This window comes from Scyliorhinus canicula, chromosome 13 (genome assembly GCF_902713615.1).
Source record: "Scyliorhinus canicula chromosome 13, sScyCan1.1, whole genome shotgun sequence".
NCBI classification, from domain to species: domain Eukaryota; kingdom Metazoa; phylum Chordata; class Chondrichthyes; order Carcharhiniformes; family Scyliorhinidae; genus Scyliorhinus; species Scyliorhinus canicula.
The window spans coordinates 117316971-117339908 of NC_052158.1; the positions used below are offsets into that span (position 1 = coordinate 117316971).

Genomic DNA, 22938 nt, shown 5'->3' on the forward strand with positions numbered 1-22938 from the left:
TGGATCTCACCCAAAAAACTGACAAGAAACACTATGTTTTCAAGCAGGACTTACATATAGCTCTTGGGGCTAATGGGATCGAAGGATATGGGGGGGAAAGCAGGAACAGGCTACTCCGATGCATGATCAGCCACGATCATAATGAATGGTGGAGCAGGCTTGAAGGGCCAATTGGCCTACTCCTGCTCCTATTTTGTATGTTTCTGTAATACAAAATTCAATAAATATACATCTCAATCAAGGAAAGGCTGGTTATGATGCCTTTTGATATGCACACCCAGTCAGAATCTGTCCTGTCTTTTTACAGATTGTGCCTCACCTGCTGTGCATTCTTGCATCTTCAGACTAATAGCATTTGCAAAGTTTCGTTCTTACTTTTTCTGTAATGTAAGCATCCTTCTGAGGAGACTTTCATGCTAATAGTCATTTTTTCAACAGTATGATTAGACTTGTAAAAGACCTGATCAATAATTATTTACAAATGTGCAAAAACATAAGGTATACACTACACATGTACGGTGTTTTCTATATTCTAGGGATGACAGGAAAATAGCAAGTTTATTTCAAACAAAATGAAAAGCTGGCTGATGTGGAAATTTTCCACTTGCTATGGCTCCAGAGTTTACAGTTCAATGATGACAAAACCATCAGCATTTCTCCACTGAATCTGACAGCAACTTTTGGAGTCCGCCTATGTGCAGAATATGCTATCAGTTCATGCATGTTCTTGAGATTTCTCCCCCAGATACCAATCAACAGGAAATGACTAGAGCCTCTACGTTTACACTATAAACTCTTGAAAAAGTCACACCTTTTTAAATATGGTGTGACTGGATTTTTCTTTCAGCGCACTCACTTCATAATTTCGACTAACCACCGCCAATGGCCCGGGAAAGCTAATTTTACATTTATGGAATGCCAGATTTCGCCGTAATGATAATTGTGCTGTTTTTTTTTAATCTAAAAAGTTGGTTGTTTTCATTTGATTTATTTTTCTAAATGAAAATCTATATTAATTATGTTAAGTAAAAATTGTATTAAAAGGATTAAGTGCTTTTAACTTCCTGGTTTCCTGTGCGTAGATATCTCACTGATTGGCTGCTTACTGACATCATTGCTGCTACATGCCAAGACATGTCCTTGACTTGGTACCAGATTTAAACTGCTGTCAGGAAAGGGGGAAACCACGCCACAGAAATTGCTAGATCAGATTGGGCAGCTTTGAGGTCAGCAATGAGCACCATTACTTGACTCTTGATTGCAAAATCTGGGCCAAGTTTTTTTCAGTCTTGGTTACAAAAATACTGCACTTGTCTCCAATTGGTGTTCTATTTAAGACTCATGGGGTTTTGCCAATCTTATATTTTTAAGTTTCTTTTCAAATCTAACAAAGAAATATCAAACTTTAATTAATGAATTTCAAAACAGAGAAGTGTCATAAAAGAAACTTACCATCTGGGAGTTTGCAACAAGATACTGCGTCATCCAAATCTCTAGCAGTGGCTGGATCAATTGTGAATATGCACTCATTGCTGTTGATAAAATGGCAAATTTTATCTCATCTTTTAATATCTTACTGCGAATCGAAAGTAATCACACGTTTTTAGACAACATATGAAAATGTTCGGCATTTAAGGTAGTATAGGCTGAAAATCTTTTGAAAATTCTTTACAGAAATACAGTTTGTCAAATGCAACTTGTGAAAGTTCAGAAAAAAAATTGTGATCTCGCTGTTACAACAAAGGTACAAAGTTTCAAACCACAAGCAATGCTCTGTGTTAGAATATCAACTCTTCCAAAGATTGATTTTACTTATTTAATCTTGTTAACTGCAAAGCTGGAGTTTTGGATTCTCAAATAAGCCACGCCTATTCCTGTCTGAAATTAATACTGATCTACGCTGGTTGGGGAGATGATATCTGATCATCTCTGCTGGACAAAGGAGGGAAAGATAACGACCTAAAATAATTTCTTAATACTTGGATGACATGATACTGTTTTGAATATTATTTCACTCACTGCAATCTGAAATTTCTACCATATTTAAGACTCAATTTTGTCAAGTGCAGTACATAGGTACTTACACTTTACCCTCCTGGTCAGTCCACAGTAAACATAGCTAATGATAAGACTCATCTTTTAAAATTAAATCAAGCAGATCTAATTAAGACCTTTTTCTATGACGTTCGGAAAAATGTATACGCGGAATCGCTTCTGCGGACAAAAAACTAATTAGATTTGGTTTTGGTAATTTTCAAAATTATTAGTATTTTCAAATAATTAAATTTACCCACCATGTTGGTTTTTTGTGCCTTCTTGCTGAGAGTTTTTATTACACGGATTCAACCTGATTCATAACTTTAAATTTGAACTGGATGTTTTATTATCTGAAAGGTTGAGAGTTTTCAATATATCTGGACTTTTGTGAGCATGCACATGAATTTTCCAACATACATTAGCGAACTAAAGTAGAGTATTATCCTCTCATCCTGTTAATAAATACCTCTCAGTGTCTGCATGGGTTTCACCCCCACAACCCAAAGATGTGCAGGCCATGCTAAAATTGCCCGTTTTTTGAAAAAACTAAAAAAAATATATTTTTTAAATGCCTTTTCCAAAAGACTGTGAAACAGATCAGATTGAATTCCCAAGTTTTATTTCAGGAAAAAAAATTGGCATAAAATTTGGGAAGCATAACGAACAGTAGAAAAGAGTAGCAGACTTCCAGAGGACACATAGTGGTGAAATGTGCAGATGAAATGTAATGGTGAAATGTGCAGATGAAATGTATTGTAGAGAAGTGTGAAGGACGGGCAATAAATAAAAGCTAAATGGTACAAATTTTGAAGGAGGCAAAGGAACAGAGAAACCTGGGCTTATAAACCTTCTCAAGGGCAATTGGGGATGGACAATAAATGTTGGCCTAGCCAGTGATGCCCACATCCCATGAATGAATAAAACAAAAAATACACAAATCTTTGAAGAAAGCAGAACAAATTGATAAATCTGTTCTTAAAAGATAACATATGGGGTCCTTGGATTTATGAATAGAGGCAGACAAGTCACAAAAGTGATGCTCACTTTTTTCACTGATTAGGCATCAACTGGAGTATTGTCTTTACCTCTGGGAAGATGTCAAGGACTTGGAGCAGTGAAGAGGAGACTTAATGGAGAGAGGAGGCTTCAGTTAGCTGAAAGATCACATAAACTGGAACTGTAATCTTTAGAGCAGAGAAAGTTAAGGGGAGATTTTCTAAAAGTATTCAAAATTCTGAGGGGTTTTGCAAAAATATTTGAGGAGAAATTGATTCGACTGGAAGAAATGTCAGTAACCCAAGGAAACAGACTTAAAGTTAATTGGTAACAAGAAGCAGAGGAGAAATGAGTAGAATGTATTGTAAACAGTTGCTTGGTAGCACAGTACTTGAACATTACTGAAAAGATACATGTTAGTGTCCTGCTCTCATCAGGACAAACACAAGAATGTTAAATTTCAAACAACCACAATAATTTAAACTACAAGAGAAAGGAACATAAGTAATGAACATAGAACATAACAGCGCAGTACAGGCCCTTGGGCTCTCGATGTTGCACCCACCCGTGAAACACCTCTAAAGCCCATCTACACTATTCCCTTATCATCCATATGTCTATCCAATGACCATTTCAATGCCCTTAGTGTTGGCGAGTCCATTACTGTTGCAGGCAGGGCATTTCACGCCCTTACTACTCTCTGAGCAAAGAACCTACCTCTGACTATATCTATTACCCCTCAATTTAAAGCTATGTCCCCTCGTGCTAGATATCACCATTCAAGGAAAAAGGCTCTCAATGTCCACCCTATTTAATCCTCTGATCATCTTGTATGCCTCAATTAAGTCACCTCTTAACCTTCTTCTCTCTAACAAAAACAGCCTCAAGTCCCTCAGCCTTCCCTCACAAGATCTTCCCTCCATAGGCAACATTCTGGTAAATCTCCTCTGCACCCTTTCCAATGCTTCCACATCCTTCCTATAATGCGGCGACCAGAATTGCACGCAATACTTCAAATGCGGCTGCACCAGAGTTTTGTACAACTGCAACATGACCTCATGGCTCCGAAACTCAATCCCTCTACCAATAAAAGCTAACACACCGTACGCCTTCTTAACAACCCTCTCAACTTGGGTGGCAACTTTCAGGGATCTATGTACATGGGCACCGAGATCTCTCTGCTCATCCACACTACCAAGGATCTTACCATTAGCCCAGTACTCTGTCTTCCTGTTATTCCTTCCAAAATGAATCACCTCACACTTTTCTGCATTAAACTCCATTTGCCACCTGTCAGCCCAGCTCTGCAGCTTATCTATGTCCCTCTGTAACTTGTAACATCCTTCCGCAATGTCCACAACTCCACCGACTTTAGTGTCATCTGCAAATTTACTCACCCATCCTTCTACACCCTCCTCCAGGTCATTTATAAAAATGACAAACAGCAGTGGCCCCAAAACAGATCCTTGTGGTACACCACTAGTAACTGGACTCCAGTCTGAACATTAACCATCAACTACCACCCTTTGTCTTCTTCCAGCTAGCCAATTTCTGATCCAAACTGCTAAATCACCCTGAATCCCATGCCTCCGTATTTTCTGCAGTAGCCTACCGTGGGGAACCTTATCAAACGCTTTACTGAAATCCATATACACCACATCAACTGCTTTACCCTCATCCACCTGTTTGGTCACCTTCTCAAAGATATCAATAAGGTTTGTGAGGCACGACCTACCCTTCACAAAACCATGTTGACTATCTCTAATCAAATTATTCCTTTCCAGATGACTATACATCCTATCTCTTAGAAACCTTTCCAATACTTTGCCCACAACAGAAGTAAGGCTCACTGGTTTATAGTTACCGGAGTTGTCTCTACTCCCCTTCTTGAACAAGGGGACATCATTTGCTATCCTCCAGTCTTCTTGCACTATTCCTGTAGACAAAGATGACTTAAAGATAAAGCCAAAGACTCAGCAATCTCCTCCCTAGCTTCCCAGAGAATCCAAGGATAAATCCCATCCGGCCCAGGGGACTTATCTACTTTAACACTCCTTCCCTAAACTCCTCCGTCTTTCTCGTCTCCTCTATTAGAGGCTACTTAAAACAATCTAATTGAGCAATCTTTTAATTATCAGTACCAATGTCTCCTTTGCTGGCCGTCAATTTCTGTCTGATAACTCTGCAGTGAACTCTGCAGTGAAGCTCATTATACTTTTAATACTTTAAAAACATTATAGAAATGCAATTTATTAAACCCACCTCCAGCAGACTGGACTATCATTTATTCATTTCTGATTTGATTTTACTCTCTCTGAATATTTCCTTACCATTTATTTTATCAGTATTTATCTTAACCAGTTTTAGCTGTCCTAATCACTATTCCCAACTTCCTAATACTCTTTTTACATTGTTACACCACCCTGGGCAAGCGAGCGATCAATTCCAGCCTTATTGCCATGGAGTCACAACACATGTGAATTAACCAATAATGCTTACAAAAACTCCCAAACTCTTGGGCTCTTGGCTGCCCAATAATTACAGTCACCAGATTTGTAAATTGAAACGCAATTACTGTTTATTTATGCCAACAACTATCATGAAACATGCAGTAAATATAACTGGATAACAACAAGCTAATACCTACTACCCCCTTCAGTCCCAACTCCACCCACACATACATGATAGACAAACACAGAGGGATGGAGAGGCATAAAATAATAAGAATGAAGGTCAAAAGATAAGAGTCTTTGCTTCAAATGGTGGTTCTTTAGCACACTTTCCTCTCAGCACATTGATTGACAGCTGGCAATAGTCTTTCTTGCAGTCATTCTGGGTCCCCGCAGGTTAGAAAATGCAGCACTTCGACAGCAGACATTCTGGAGACACTTTATTTCTTATCAAACTAGGCCTTCAGCTTGAGGATCACATTCAGGCCTACATCTTTCTGTATCGACACTTTATTTCACATCAAACCTTGCTTTCAGCTCATGGTTTGACTTCAGACCTTTGAAGTCTCCAGAGAACGACACCCAGACTTGCTGGAGAGAGAGTCAGTCTTACAGTGAGTTTCTGTAGAGGTTTAGTTAGATCCTTTCTGAAGAGTTAGTTAGGTCCCTCAATCCACGCTGCAGAATCAAAAGCGAAACCAAAATGGAACCTTGTGGCTCTGAATATCATTCCAGTGCGATAATATCAAATCACTCACCTGTTACTGGACAGAGCACAGCCTTTTGGGTCAATTCATTGGCATCATCTAAATCAATCAAACCAAGTCACCCCCAATGCCAGCCAGTCGGCAATCACCAGTCTAAAACAACACAGCCTTCTGTTTGAATTAAAAGGCACTTGCCACTGCTTCCTTCTGCTTGAATTAAAGTGGGCGGCTGCCTTAGAGACATATGTCCCTAAGTCATCCATGGATTAAAAATGTAATGGCAAAAATAAAAGAAAGGGGAAAATAAGGGAACAAGAACAAACAGGAAGGACCCCCACAACATTGTCTGTATCCTTTATGATTATCCTTATATGTTTCTTTCTCAATTCGGATTCAATTTCAGTTGCATTTTACACTATTTATTTATGGATCTCTATAATTATCGGCAAACTGTTTAACTTATAGAATCCATTAAATTTTGCACTTTATGCATCACATATTTGAAGATTTCCCACCACTGCTTATCCATCAACCTGTTTATCAACCTTTTTGCCGTATCATTTTGGCTAGGCCATATTTAATTTTAATGTATTTTGTCCTTTTTCAGTCTGGCACCCCACCTGACTCTTCATTGCCCTTTAGTCTTATGTTGAACCCGTCTATGTTACAATCACTGTTTTTTAACTGTTCTTCTGCTCTCTCATCAGCAGTTTTCCCCAGTTCATTAATGCATTTCCAGAACTAAATCTTGTCTTTCTTTGTTGGGATTAGAAATAGCCTAATGCAGGAAGCAGCCTTGCATATATTCTAAAATAATTTTCCATTTTGAACATATGAATTACTTTTATTCATCCATTTTCAAAATCAATTGATGTCATTGCCCTATTCTTGTTGAATATTTCTCCTAACTCCCTGAAGATTCCCACCTCTCACCTCATCTCCATCTTTGCTGGGCTGAAATGCTAACAGAAAATTGTGACAGTTCCCTATTTCTTAAATCTGTCCATTTTGGATTCTCGTGTCACACAATCCCAAAAGACATCTTGACATTTTAGCACTGTGTTAGCATCCACCACAAGCACTTGCCAAGCCCTTCCCCTTTCCCCACGCTCTCTCTCTTCCGTGTCTCAGGTCAGGAGTTAAAATCTGCCACAATAATGATGGCAGAAAGTGCTAGTCTTGGCTCAATAGTAGCACCCTTGCCTCTTAACCAGAAGATTGAGATTTCAAACTCAACTCCAGAGATTTCATACTCAGGCTGAAATTTCAATGCAATACTGTGAGAGTTCTGTACTGTCAGAGATGCCGTCTTCTGGATAAGACATTACACCGAGATCTCATCTGCATTCTCAGATCGATAATCCAATGACATAATTTGAAAAACATCAGGGGTGTTCTCCCAGTGTCCGTGTCAACTTTGACCTTTAAACAAGGCCAACATGATTTGGCCGTTAATTTTATCAGCTGTAATTTGCTTTGGATGTCAGGAGATCGTGAAAGTTACTGCAAAAACATAAAATCATTCTTTTTAACAGAAAGTGTCAACAGCATTGAGCAATTGAGTACCGGAAGAGAGTAGTGGGCCCTGGAGAAAGTGCCAAGAAAAAATGTATAAACTAATCCTCAAGTTCATTTTCCTAACTTTTTAAGTTTTGTTTAAATGTTTAGCATTTACATACATACTGCTCAATCTTCTGGAACACAGAGCCATATTTTGTTTTCTTTGATACCCACTGCCCTTTTCATAATTGAGTTTTCAGCCAAAAATATCCCACCCTTCCCCAAACATTCATGGAAAAAGAGCAACTGAGGAGGCAGCAGGGCTTTAGAAATGTCCAGGATGCACTAGGGCACTTGTCAATCGAGGGATACAACGGGGCATTTTGGCTCTGCAAACTGCCATTACTTTAGTTACTTGCGGCCTCAGAAAACAGCCTGACATATCACAGCAAAATCCTGAGATTTCAGAAATCTTTCTCACAATGTCACTCAATGATTTTTTTTCCTTCAATTTGGCTTCAAAATTGTATCTTTTGTGATAAATTTGCAGGAATTGGCCTGTCTGTTCTAACAAAGAAAAATTAATCTCACTCTCTAGTCAGAGAAAGCACTGTCTGCTGATGAGGAGTCACCCAGTGGCAGGACCAGTCGAGATGGATGCAACAAATTCCAAGCAATCTAACACAAAAGTCTACAAGCTGACCCAAGTATTTGCAAGGCAGCCATACATTAGGGCTAGTGATGATGTGCAAGGCTAGTTAGATGGCAGGCGATAGTCCAATAATCCAGCTGTAGACCTGATACTCAGGTCAGAAACCTCCTAGATTAGTTGCAAACAAAGGTGTGTATCATCCATCTCCCCAAGTTAAGTTTTACTCCGAGACAAGGAAAATCACATATCACTACATGACACAGGATTCTTAAATTTTCATGTTAAAATACATCAGCTGAGATGAAAAGGAATATTCTACCCAGGATTAATGAAGAGAGGTTGGACAGGCTAGGACTTTTTTCTTTGGAGCATAGGAGACCGAGGGATGATCTTATAGAGGTGTATTAGATAATGAGACTGCACTCAGTCTTTTTCCCAGGGTTGGGAATCGAGTACTAGGGGGCATAGATTTAAGTTAATCATAGAATTTACAATGCTGAAGGAGGCCATTCAACCCATCGAGTCTGCACCGGCCCTCGGAAAGAGCACCCTACTCAAGCCGACACCCTATCCCCATAACCCCACTTAACCTTTTGGACACTAAAGGAAATTTAGCATGGCCAATCCACCTAACCCGCACATCTTTTGGACAGTGGGAGGAAACCGGAGCACCCGGAGGAAACCCACGCACACGGGGAGAACATGCAAACTCCGCACAGACAGTGACCCAAGCCAGGAATCGAACCTGGGACGCTGGAGCTGTGAAGCAACTGTGCTAACCATTATGCTACCACACTGCGCTTTAAATGGGGAAAGGATTAATGGGAACCTGCGGAGCAACTTATTTTACACAGAGGGTGGTACGTATGTGGAATGAGCGGTCGAAGGACATGGTTGAGGCAGGGACATTGGCAAAGTGTAGGGAATATGGGAAAATTCAGGCAAATGGGGTTAGCTTAGGTGGGATTTCTGGTTGGCATGGACCAGTTTGGACTGAAGGGCATGCCTCTGTGCCGTAGATTCTATGATTCTAAAAGAAAGAAAGAGAAAGAAAGAAAATTTACAGCACAGGGCTCTTCGGCCCTCCCAGCCTGCGCCGATCCAGATCCTTTATCTAAACCTGTCTCCTATTTTCCAAAGTCTACTTCCCTCTGTTCCCTGCCCGTTCATATATATGTCTAGATCAGGGGTGGGCAAACTTTTCCGTGCAAGGGCCACATTCAGAAATTCACAATTCACAAAGGGCCGCATAGTATATTAAGTAAAATAATTACTTCACCCGGTTATGATTCTGGGCGCCTCATATAGAACATAGAACAGTACAGCACAGAACAGGCCCTTCGGCCCTCGACGTTGTGCCGAGCAATGATCACCCTACTCAAGTCAACGTATCCACCCTATACCAGTAAGTAACCCAACAGCCCCCCCCATTAACCTTAAAAAAAAAAAAAAAAAAAAATTAAACAAAAATTTTTTTTATTTTTTTTTAATGACTTGGTGGGCCGCAGAAATACCTTTGGCGGGCCGCATGCGGCCCGCGGGCCGTAGTTTGCCCACCCCTGGTCTAGATGCATCTTAAATGATGCTATCGTGCCCGCCTCTACCACCTCCACTGGCAAAGCGTTCCAGGCACCCACCACCCTCTGCGTAAAAAACTTCCCACGCACATCTCCCTTAAACTTTCCCCCTCTCACCTTGAAATCGTGACCCCTTGTAATTGACACCCCCAATCTTGGAAAAAGCTTGTTGCTATCCACCCTGTCCATACCTCGCATAATTTTGTAGACCTCAAACACGTCCCCCCATAACCTCCATCTTTCCAACGAAAACAATCCTAATCTACTCAACCTTTCTTCATAGCTAGCACCCTCCATACCAGGCAACATCCTGGTGAACCTCCTCTGCACCCTCTCGAAAGCATCCACATCCTTCTGGTAATGTGGCGACCAGAACTGCACGCAGCATTCCAAATGTGGCCTAACCAAAGTCCTATACAACTGTAACATGACCTGCCGACTCTTGTACTCAATACCACGTCCGATGAAGGCAAGCATGCTGTATGCCTTCTTGACCACTCTATCAACCTGCGTTGCCACCTTCAGGGTACAATGGACCTGAACTCCCAGATCTCTCTGTACATCAATTTTCCCCAGGACTCTTCCATTGACCATATAGTCCGCTCTTGAATTTGATCTTCCAAAATGCATCACCTCGCATTCGCCTGGATTGAACTCCATCTGCCATTTCTCTGCCCAACTCTCCAATCTATCTATATTTTGCTGTATTCTCCAACAGTCCTCCTCGCTATCTGAAACTCCACCAATCTTAGTATCATCTGCAAACTTGCTAATCAGACCACTTATACCTTCCTCCAGGTCATTTATGTATATCACAAACAACAGTGGTCCGAGCACGGATCCCTGTGGAACACCACTAGTCACCTTTCTCCATTTTGCGACACTCCCTTCCACCACTACTCTCTGTCTCCTGTTGCCCAGCCAGTTCTTTATCCATCTAGCTAAGCTACTACACCCTGAACCCCATACGACTTCACTTTATTCATCAACCTGCCATGGGAAACTTTATCAAATACTTTATTGAAGTCCATGTATATGACATCTACAGCCCTTCCCTCATTAATTAACTTTGTCACTTCCTCAAAGAATTCTATTAGGTTTGTAAGACATGACCTTCCCTGCATAAACCATGCTGCCTATCACTGATAAGTCTATTTTCTTCCAGATGTGAATAGATCCTATCCCTCAGTATCTTCTCCAACAGTTTGCCTACCACTGACGTCAAGCTCACAGGTCTATAATTCCCTGGATTATCCCTGCTACCCTTCTTAAACAAAGGGACAACATTAGCAATTCTCCAGTCCTCCGGGACCTCACCCATGCTCAAGGATGCTGCAAAGATATCTGCTAAGGCCCAGCTATTTCAACCCTCGCTTCCCTCAGTAACCTGGGATAGATCCCATCCGGTCCTGGGGACTTGTCCACCTTAATGCCTTTTAGAATACCCAGAACTTCCCCCTTCCGTATGACAACTTGACCTAGAGTATTTAAACATCCATCCCTAGCCTCAACATCTGTCCTGTCCCTCTCCTTGGTGAATACCGATGCAAAGTACTCATTAAGAATCTCACCCATTTCCTCTGACTCCACGCATAAATTCCCTCTTTTGTCTTTGAGTGGGCCAATCCTTTCTCTAGTTACCCTCTTGCTCCTTATATACGAATAAAAGGCTTTGGGATTTTCCTTAACCCTGTTAGCCAAAGATATTTCATGACCCCTTTTAGCCCTCTTTATTGCGCGTTTGAGATTCGTCCTACTTTCCCGATATTCCTCCAAAGCTTCATCAGTTTTGAGTTGCCTCGATCTTATGTATGCTTCCTTTTTCATTTTAGCTAGTCTCACAATCCCACCCGTCATCCATGGTTCCCTAATCTTGCCATTTCTATCTCTCATTTTCACAGGAACATGTCTGTCCTGCACTCTAATCAACCTTTCCTTAAAAGACTCCCACATTTCAAATGTGGATTTACCCTTAAACAGCTGCTCCAATCCACATTCCCTAGCTCTTGCCGAATTTTGTTATACTCTGCCTTTCCACAATTTAGCACTCTTCCTTTAGGACCACTCTCATCCTTGTCCATGGGTATTCTAAAACTTATGGATTTGTGATCGCTATTCCCAAAGTAATCACCGACTAAAACTTCAACCACCTGGCCGGGATCATTCCCCAATACCAGGTCCAGTATGGCCCCTTCCCGAGTTGGACTATTTACATACTGCTCTAAAAAACTCTCCTGGATGCTCCTTACAAACTCTGCTCCATCTACGCCTCCAATACTACACGAATCCCATTCAATGTTGGGGAAGTTAAAATCTCCCATCACAACCACCCTATTGCTCCTACATTTTTCTATAATCTGTCTGCATATTTGTACCTCTACTTCACGCTCGCTTTTGGGAGGCCTGTAGTAAAGTCCCAACAATGTTACTGCACCCTTCCTATTTCTTAGCTCCACCCATATTGCCTCAGTGTTCGAATCCTCCATAGTGTCCTCCTTAATCACAGCTGTGATATCATCTCTGACTAGTAAAGCAACTCCTCCACCCCTTCTACCTCCCTCTCTATCCCTCTATGAAATGATTGAGGACTAGCAGAAAACACATTCAAAGCTAAAATTTGTGAAATCTGAAATTGAAATCAGAATTCCTCCAAGAAAAACTACCTAGTTTCAGATATTGATTTTGAACATATAATCCTGAGACCAGAGGGCATACGTTTAAGGTGAGGAGCATGTGGTTTAGAGCGGATCGGTGGAAAAAAAATTTCACCTAGAGGGCGGTGAAAATATAGAACGTGCTGCCTGAGAGGATGGTGGAGGCAGATACTCTTGCCCAGTGTCATTGTATATTGTACCTGCATCGTAAACTGGTGAACATCATTCTGAATGCTATACGAACAAAGTAACTTCTGGTCCAGAATACTGCACATTTGTTTTTTCTTTCAGTTGTAATAGTATGTGCTGGTAATAAAAATTTAACATGTTTTAACTGAAAATAAAGCAAATTTTGGGGTATTTTTTATTTTAGGACTATGCATCGCAAATTTGCCAGAAGTCTACTACGATTTTTTAACTTCTTTTCTGGAATTAAATATTAACTTGAGATTTAAATTATTTGATTCTAGTTCTTGACTTTGTGAAACCGTCAGCATCATAGAGTCATACAGCATAGAAACAGGCCCTTTGGCCCACCATGTCTATGCTGACCATCAACTACCAATCTGTCATGATATGCAGACATGCACATAATGAGATACAGACAGGCAACTAATGAGCACCGAGAACAGGACATAACCAATCAAAAGGCATGAGGCATTCACACTCTGCCTCTTTCCACTAGGGACATCTACAAAAATATAGCATTAATTCTAATGAACCATTCATTACAACATAGTTTGGTACTAAAATTCCACATCTGCCTTAAAAATGGAAAGTGTTTCTATGATGGTAACATCAAAATATATTAATTCCTAAGATATGTGCATATGCTTTCCTGCTAATGAAGCAAATTTGTTCAAAAATTTTGGACTACAACCGTCAAATACAGTCTGCAGAAAATTCAGAGCTAAAGATTAATTACTTTATTAATGTTAACTTTTAGGAAATGGATTTTCTATTTACGGTCAAAACCACAAGTTACAGTTTAATAAACTAAGATTATATTTCAAAATTAATATATAGTAATTGAAATCATACAAGAACATAATTGTTCTTCATAGTTTGTTTTGATTTAAAAAATCATTTCTGTATTTTCCGTCTAGAATCCATACTGTCAAGTTTCCAAAAATATATTTGTGCCTGAAAATCATCAGGGCTGTTTTAGCACAGTGGGCTAAATAGCTGGCTTGCAATGCAGAACAATGCAACGCGGATTCAATTCCCGTACCGGCCTCCCCGAACAGGCACCGGAATGTGGCGAGTAGGGGCTTTTCACAATAACTTCATTGAAGCCTACTTGTGACAAGAAGCGATCATACTAGTTGCTGATTGCTGTCCAAAATGGTCAATTTTCAAAAGGCTGCTTACATATATGTCTCACACAACAAAGATTACCATAGCAACAAGGAAAGTCTCCAAGTATTGGAATGAACAAAGGAAAACTCAATATCAGCATTACAATATCTCAAAATGGGTTAGCTTTTTTTTTCCAACTTGGAATATGTTTTAAACGCTTTCTGCAGTGCTCCAATTATATTAAAATTGTTTATAAATCCACTCTATATGAAACTAGTGTGGATTTTCCAAATATCAAAAATGTCTCCATTCGTCTGGCACACACCAGAAGACTGAAGGTTGCCAATGGTTTGCACTCTGTTTAAACAGTGCTTCGTGTAGCTCCTAACTCTATTTGGTATAGTAGCCTCAGTCACATTTGTTGCAGATGAAGACGGTGGGCTGAGAAGGTGCAGGACTTGCTGGAATCTGCTTTCTCAAGACCTTTCTTCTCGGCCAGCATTACTTTTTGTTTATGCTTTAGACCATAAGACATAGGAACAGAATTAGGCACTTGGCCCATCGAGTCTGCTCTGCCATTCAAACATGGCTGATATTTTCTCATCCCCATTTTCCTGCCTTCTCCCCATAACCCCTGATCCCCTTATTAATCAAGAACCTATCTATCTCTGTCTTAAAGACTCAGTGAATTGGCCGCCACAGCTTTCCTCTACAATAGCCCTCGAAACAGCCTCCAGGGTTTGTGGCCATTGGCAACTGTCTCTCAGTTAGCTGTGCCAATGTGCGCCACCTTCATATCTCGCCTGCAGGTGTCTTTATAGTGGTGTTATGAACAGTCAGGAGGTTGCGACATAGTAGCCAGTTCATCATAAGGCAATCTTTGGGTAGATGACCGTCATCCATCCGATGAATGTGACCATGTCAGTGCTGGCATTGTTGGCTTAGTAATGTGTAGTACATTATAGCACCTCTGTGCTGGTGACCTTGTCCTGCACAGAGATGCTAAGAATACATATGAGACAGCAAAAGTGGAAACTCTTCAGCCGTTTCTCTTGTCCACAGGAGTGCACAGAAGATACAGGCTTGGTGGAGGTGGACTTGCAGTTTGGTGTTCTCAGTCAGGTTGATGTTATTCCAAACTCTTTTACTTGGGCATAATAGCTGCAGCTTCTGCGCTCCATATGTTGATTTCAATGTCAATTGACAGAATGCAGGTGTTTGTAGAGTCTAGATATGTGAAGCTATCAACAATGACGAGTGGCACTTTGTCAATGCTGATAGAGGTCTAAAACTGACATGATTTTAGCATACAAATTCCTGAAGTGGATAGCTAAATTTTTCCACCTGTTATTCAACAAATAGTCTTCTTCAATGTTTGACTATAATTCAACTTCTATACAAACAGGATGTGAATTTGGAGTTCCTCCCAAAAAATCATATTGAATGATAGTCCTTGAGAATTTACTTGAGGGGCACATTATCCACGGAATTGTCACTGGTGGTGAAACATTGTCTTCTACTTTTTTCCTCTTTTATACAACTCGCACATATTATAGCTTGTTGCTTCTCTGTTTCCAGCGTCCCATCTCTCAATTCTATTTCTGTGCACCTTCCACAATACTTTTCGCTATCTTTCTATGCATCTGCTATTTGGTACGTTACTTAAACTGCTGTTCTACGGACTGGATTTTATAGCCCCTCGCCAGGCATGAACTCGGCGGGGATACATGTAATATATGATGGGTGGCTAGTCCACTGTCTTTCTGCCTAAATGGTAGGCGGGCAGGTGCTGAAATCAGCAACCTAGTTGCCATCTGTAACAAAAAAAATTAACAGGCACTTGAGCTTGGTAATAAGTCAACTAACCTGAGAATTAGGGGCTGGTTTAGCTCACTGAGCTAAATCACTGGCTTTTAAAGCAGACCAAGCAGGCCAGCAGCACAGTTCGATTCCCGTACCAGCCTCCCCGAACAGGCGCCGGAATGTGGCAACTAGGGGCTTTTCACAGTAACTTCATTGAAGCCTACTCGTGACAATAAGCGATTTTCATTTCAATCACATTACCCACACCATAATACTGTTGGTGCAGGTTGCTTTTTGAAAGCCAACTGATAAAACAATGGGAAGGAAGTGGGAGGGGCTATGTTCTTCAGGGCATGACCAATTAGCATCAGGAACACCCTCACCTTCTGCCTCTCAGTCAAGCCTTCAAAACGGCATCATCACATTTCTCTCTCTCCCTCATTTCTCTCTCCCTCCTCCCCCCCACCTCCCACCACTGCCCGTGACAAATCCCTTCCCGTTCTGAAAGTCTAGACTTTACAGAAATCCTATTCTGCTTGTCTAGAGTACATTATTTCTGTGGGCAAATATTTTTCTGTTAGGTTGGACAGTTTGAAACCAACTTTTGTAATAGTGATTGGATGGGCGTTGGGGGAGCAACATACCTCTCATAAACTTCAGCCTATCTTTCTCTTTATGTATTGTCTCCCCTCTCACCATCCCAACATCCTAAAAGGGGGGGGGGGGGGGGGGGGGGGGGCAATTTTACTCCCCATTGAAGTCAACAAATAACATTGGATAGTATGCAAAATCAGCTTTCCACCTAATCCTGTGCAGTAAACTTCCATAATTCGGTGATCACCCAAACAAGCAAAATTGTCCTTGATTTAACAATTTATTGGAAAGAAGGCACTTTTTACAAGCCAGTACTGTACTGAAGTATCAGCCTAGATTATTTTCTCAATTCCTGGAACGGAGCTTGAATCCACATCATATTGGCTCAAGAAAAAATGCAAGTAACTGAGCCAAGCCAAACACATGCTACCCATGGAAACACCTACAAAACTACTATCTTCCGGAAGAGGTCAACCACATACTCGTAAATTGGGCAGTAATACTGTACAATCACTATTACTCAACATAAATTGTTCAATGAATATGCAATACATAGGTTGTTAAGGAATCTCACTTTACGTTCTTGTTTTGGGGGATTGAAATCTTATTCACTAGATTCCTGCTGTGAAGCACATTCTTTGTTTGCTCCAAATTTAACCCTCAGCATTGAGATTTAAATTCCACGAGTCAGAGTCTGTATCTTCCTCCCAAATAAACTACTCCCACAAATGGTCAAATTTCTCGTTTAAGTTTCAATTTCCAACTAAACACACAATCAAAGCATACAGCACAAGTCAACTAAATTGGCATTAAAATTTCCTTTTATATTAAACCGATACTTACCGTAAATCTTTACGTTTTTGCAATTCTTTTTCTGGGATGGTCCAGGGTAGAGATTTTGGTAGACATTCCAGAACTTCATCAGGGAAGTCGGAGAAATCCACATCATATTCTATAAGGATACCCTCAGTTTCAGGTTCAATTTCGCCAGCTTGTCCTAAACTTTTGGTCAAATGCCTATTTACAAATAATAACAGAATAAGCAAAGTTGAATTGTGCATTCAGTTTGTCATTGCCTTCCTTTGTTTTGGGGGCTCTCATTCTTTTAATTGATTTGTCATGATGCTTCACTGAGCTGGTTAGGTTAAGAATTAAATCTCAACTAACAGTGCATCAATTTCCAAGCATCATTAAATTCTTATTTTTGTGTCAACATTAATTCAGTGGCAGCATCTGCATCACTAAGCTAATAACACCATTCATGCACACAGCACCTTTAATACAGGAAAACACTTCACAGTGCTTCACAAGAGGGCAATACAGCAGAAGCTGCATACAGAGCTAAAGAGAAGGAAAACTAAAAATTTGGTCATAATAGTAGATTTGAAGAAGGGCCTTAAAGGATTTGAGAGAGGAGAAGAGACTTTAAAAGAGGATTACAGAGTTTAGGGTTAAGAAGAAGCAACTATCATAAGAAAATAAAAGGAGTGGAGGGAGACAGAGCAGGAGGAAGGTCAGTGACCGTAGGAGTGATGGGCAAGTAGAACCTGGTATATGTTTAGGATATGGGCAGCAGAGTTTTGGATGAGCTCATGGAGGATGGAAAATAGGAGGTTGGCCAGGAGGACATTTGAACAGTTGAGTGTGGAGGTGAAGAATTTCAGTGTCATGGGCTTGAGGTGTTAGAAACATAGAAAATAGGAGCAGCAGGAGGCCATTTGGCCCTTTGAGCATGCTCCGTCATTCATTATGATCGTGGCTAATCACCCACCTCAATAGCCTAATCTGTTCCCTCATATCCTTTGATCCCCTTCACCCCAAGTGCTATATTTAACTGCTTCTTGAAAGGTGCTATGATTGCCTCCTTTAAATGTCATCATCGGTCTCCTCAAAAAAACCTACCCATGACACCCACCGCCCTTGTAAAGCATCGTCCAACTCCAACCTGCATTTCAGCTCCACGAGTTGCTGCATCCCAAATCCGTACTCATGCATCCTAGGCTCCCTGTTTGAATCCCTCCAAACAGGTTTCTGCCTGTGACACAGTACAGAACAGCACTTATTAAAGTCACAAATTACATCCTATGTGTAAAAGGTGAACCTTTCCTCCTTGCCCTTCTCACCCTGTCTGCAGCTTTTAGCACGATTAACCACGCCAAACCCCCCAATGCCTCTCTGCTGTCATCTAGTGCCATTGTTAACTATCTAATCATAGCCAAAGAAACACACTCCCATACGGTTATCTCTGTTTTCTCAAAGACCTATCCTGACCCCCTATTTTACATCTGCATCAGGATAAGGCAAAGCATTACATTTCACATGTGCACTGGCAGACACCACCCAACTCTATCTCACCACCATCTCTCTCAACTCCTTCACTGTAGCTACGTTATCAGACAGCATATCTGACATTTCAATGGATGAACAAAAATGTCCTCTGACTAAACATTGGGAAGACTGCTGCTATCAGTTTTCTGTCCCTGCTCCAAACCCAATTCTTGAGCTATTGACTCTATCCATCTTCTCTGGCAACAGTCTGAGATTAAGTCAGTCTGTTTGCAACGTTGGTGCCATACTTGATCCCAAGATGTGCCTCCAACTACATATCCATGCCATCATTAAGTCCGACTATTTCGAACATCAACCTCGAACAATTCAGTGTTGGCTCAGAGATTAAAGGGGAGCCACAATGCTTTTCTACACATCCTGAAGGTTGCCCAGAAAATATTTTAGTTTTGCCAGTGACCTTTTGGGGTTGGGGGGGTGAGACTCTCTTGTTAATAGGGGCCAAGCAGCAGGACATAGATGGGAGGCTAAGTGCTGAAAGCCATCCTGCAGCCCTTAGCTGCAGCACCCCAACTTCCCAATCCACCGGATCCTCCTACTGCAACCCCCATCCCACCCTCACACACTTCGGCCTAGGGTACCTTGGCAATCGTGGGCCTCTGGTGGATGCATTATTGGAAGCTGACACTATTCCTGGTGGCACTGACGATAATGGGAAGCTGCTGGCCTCTGATTGGCTGATAACTCAGCAGATGGGACTTCCACTGCTTTGGTCCTGAATCTCGAAAAAGTCCCTATGTGGGCACTTAATAGTGAACGGGCTACGCTTCCACATTGCTTCTCTGCCTGATGAGCGGAACCCCTGTGGGACCAACTAAACATAGCCCAGTATCACCTTTTGTTGCTCAATGTCATATTTCGTCCTACCTTAGGATATTTGATTATTTAAATCTGCTATATAAATACAGTTGTTATTGCTGTTTTTGAAGCAGTGGCAGAGACAAGTGAAAATAGGTGGTCTTTGTGATGGAGAGCATATGTGGTGAGAAGTTCAGTTCTGGGTCAAATAAGATTCAAAGTTTATAATATTGCAAATATGTCCGAGACAGTAGTTGGAGCCAAAGGTGGTCCGTTTCCATATTTAATTGGAGGTAAGCATGGCTAGAAACACAAGGGCAGTCGAAGGGGTCAGTGATGATGTAAAACTGCTGTCAGCATATATGTGGAACCAATCATTGGATAATATCACTAAAGGATAGCATGAAGCTTAAGAATTAGGAAGAGGCCTAGATTAGATACTTGAGGGATTTCAAAAGCAACAGTGCAAGAGACGCTCTGGTTACTATTGCATCAATAAAAGTGGAATCAATGAGACATCAGTCCAATTGAGTTGAATAGTGGAGGCGAGGCTGTGCAGAATGCAAAGAAGATTTTAAAATAAACAGTGAAGTGTACAAGAGCCAAATGTCATGGCTGTGGGGGATTGGCATCAAAGTGGAATTGAGGCTGATCGTATTGATTGACAGAGCAGGTTTGAGGGGCTGAATGGGCAATTTCTGCTCCTATTTATTTTTCAGTACAAATAGGAAGCAAACATTTCCTCTAGGTTTGTTATCTCTCAGGTTTTATCATTCGCCGACATTAAGTCATTTTCTTATGGAAATTGATTTTAATTTAGTTGACAATAAATAAATTGACTTATACTGATTAAGAAACATCTTTAAGGCACCATAGTGGAAAATGCTATTTCTAATGCAATGTTATTGTTCGTATTTCAGTTTAAATTTTGCACATTTCAACAAATTGCTCATACCCATCTGCAAAATTGCTGTCATCCCTCCAGTCCACAATGCGGCAAATAAAAAGAACGCTCCCATAATCTGCAGGCCTAGCCATTATATCTTTTGGACAGTCTTCTGAAGGTATCAAAATTCTAGGTACTCTGTGATCAACAGGTGAAAACATGAAGAATTCATTGTAGAGTTCACTGTTTTTGTCAGACAATGGTTTGATAAATCCGGTCACGGCTCTGGAATGTTTCTTCTCCACAATGTAAACGACCTATATATATGAGAATAACAACACTATTATTCTTTACTCGTCAGCTTCAGATTTACAAGCAAATTCTCAACAGCACGTTTTGAACAAGCATTCAAAATTTCATTTGTGAACCTATACAAATTCCTTACTTTTTAACATGTAGTAGGTGCTCATAAGCAACCCTCCACAAAGCTAAGAATTTGAACTATAACAAAGCATAGTAGGGAATAAAATACCCTATCCCTCCAAGAGCTTTCGTGAAGGGATTCATGACCAGATGCTGGTTGAGGGATTATAATTGACCAGGTCAAGAGAACTCAACTTTGAATAGCACTGTGGGAAGTTTTATATCCATATAAGGGCACAAGATATCTCAATATTGCTATGATCAATTTTAATTAATCTAACTTAACTCAGTAGCTCACATCCTTGAATCAACTGAGATTTTAATCAATCACTGAAGCATTCACTATCAATATGGCTGTAATGTTGCCTAGGAACACAGAGTAAGAAGGCCTTAGCTTGAAAGAGCAAGATGTAGAATCAGTTCGCACAGAGATAATAAATAGTAAAGATAAGAGGTCATTTGTGGGAGTTGTTTGTCGGCCCCCTAACAGAAGAACATAAGAACTAGGAGCAGGAGTAGGCCATCTGGCCCCTCGAGCCTGCTCCGCTATTCAGTGAGATCATGGCTGATCTTTTGTGGACTCAGCTCCACTTTTCGGCCTGAACACCATAACCCTTAATCCTTCAAAAAACTATCGATCTTTACCTTAAAAAGATTTAATGAAGGAGCCTCAACTGCTTCACTGGGCAAGGAATTCCATAGATTCACAACCCTTTGGGTGAAGAAGTTCCTCCTAAACTCAGTCCTAAATCTACTTCCCTTTATTTTGAGGCTATGTCCCCTAGTTCTGCTTTCACACGCCAGTGGAAACAACCTGCCCGCATCTATCCTATCTATTCCCTTCATAATTTTAAATGTTTCTATAAGATCCCCCCTCATCCTTCTAAATTCCAACGAGTACAGTCCCAGTCTACTCAACCTCTCCTCATAATCCAACCCCTTCAACTGTGGGATTAACCTAGTGAATCTCCTCTGCACACCCTCCAGTGCCAGTATGTCCTTTCTCAAGTAAGGAGACCAAAACTGAACACAATACTCCAGGTGTGGCCTCACTAACACCTTATACAATTGCAACATAACCTCCCTAGTCTTAAACTCCATCCCTCTAGCAGTGAAGGACAAAATTCCATTTGCCTTCTTAATCACCTGTTGCACCTGTAAACCAACTTTCTGTGACTCATGTACTCGCACACCCGGTTCTCTATGCACAGTGGCATGCTTTAATATTTTATCGTTTAAATAATAATCCCGTTTGCTGTTATTCCTACCAAAATGAATAGCCTCACATTTGTCAACATTGTATTCCATCTGCCAGACCCTAGCCCATTCACTTAACCTATCCAAATCCCTCTGCAGACTTCCAGTATCCTCTGCACTTTTCACTTTACCACTCATCTTAGTGTCATCTGCAAACTTGGACACATTGCCCTTGGTCCCCAACTCCAAATCATCAATGTAAATTGTGAACAATTGTGGGCCCAACACGGATCCCTGAGGGACACCACTAGCTACTGATTGCCAACCAGAGAAACACCCATTAATCCCCACTCTTTGCTTTCTATTAATTAACCAATCCTCTATCCATGCTACTACTTTACCCTTAATGCCATGCATCTTTATCTTATGCAGCAACCTTTTGTGTGGCACCTTGTCAAAGGCTTTCTGGAAATCCAGATATACCACATCCATTGGCTCACCATTATCTACTGCACTGGTAATGCCCTCAAAAAATTCCACTAAATTAGTTAGGCACGACCTGCCCTTTATGAACTCATGCTGCGTCTGCTCAATGGGACAATTTCTATCCAGATGCCTCGCTATTTCTTCCTTGATGATAGATTCCAGCATCTTCCCTACTACCGAAGTTAAGCTCACTGGCCTATAATTTCCTGCTCTCTGCCTACCTCCTTTTTTAAACAGCGGTGTCACGTTTGCTAATTTCCAATCCACCGGGACCACCCCAGAATCTAGTGAATTTTGATAAATCATCATTAGTGCATCTGCAATTTCCCTAGCCATCTGTTTTAGCACTCTGGGATGCATTCCACAGGGCCAGGAGACTTGTCTACCTTTAGCCCCATTAGCTTGCCCATCACTACCTCCTTAATGATAACAATCCTCTCAAGATTCTCACCTGTCATAGCCTCATTTCTATCAGTCACTGGCATGTTATTTGTGTCTTCCACTGTGAAGACCGACCCAAAAAACCTGTTCAG

General features: G+C 41.0%; 1 protein-coding gene across 3 annotated transcripts in view; it reads right to left on the bottom strand.

Annotated features, from left to right (window-relative positions):
- The window catches only part of dis3l2 (DIS3 like 3'-5' exoribonuclease 2), a 413639-nt gene that overhangs the window by 227493 nt on the left and 163208 nt on the right, over positions 1–22938 (bottom strand). For all 3 annotated transcript variants that reach the window (XM_038817596.1, XM_038817597.1, XM_038817598.1), the window contains 3 exons: positions 20369–20616; positions 17113–17286; positions 1453–1532 (listed from right to left, as the gene is read on the bottom strand). In XM_038817596.1, coding sequence (XP_038673524.1) covers positions 1453–1532; positions 17113–17286; positions 20369–20616 — 502 coding nt within the window. The remainder of the gene's footprint in view (positions 1–1452; positions 1533–17112; positions 17287–20368; positions 20617–22938) is intronic.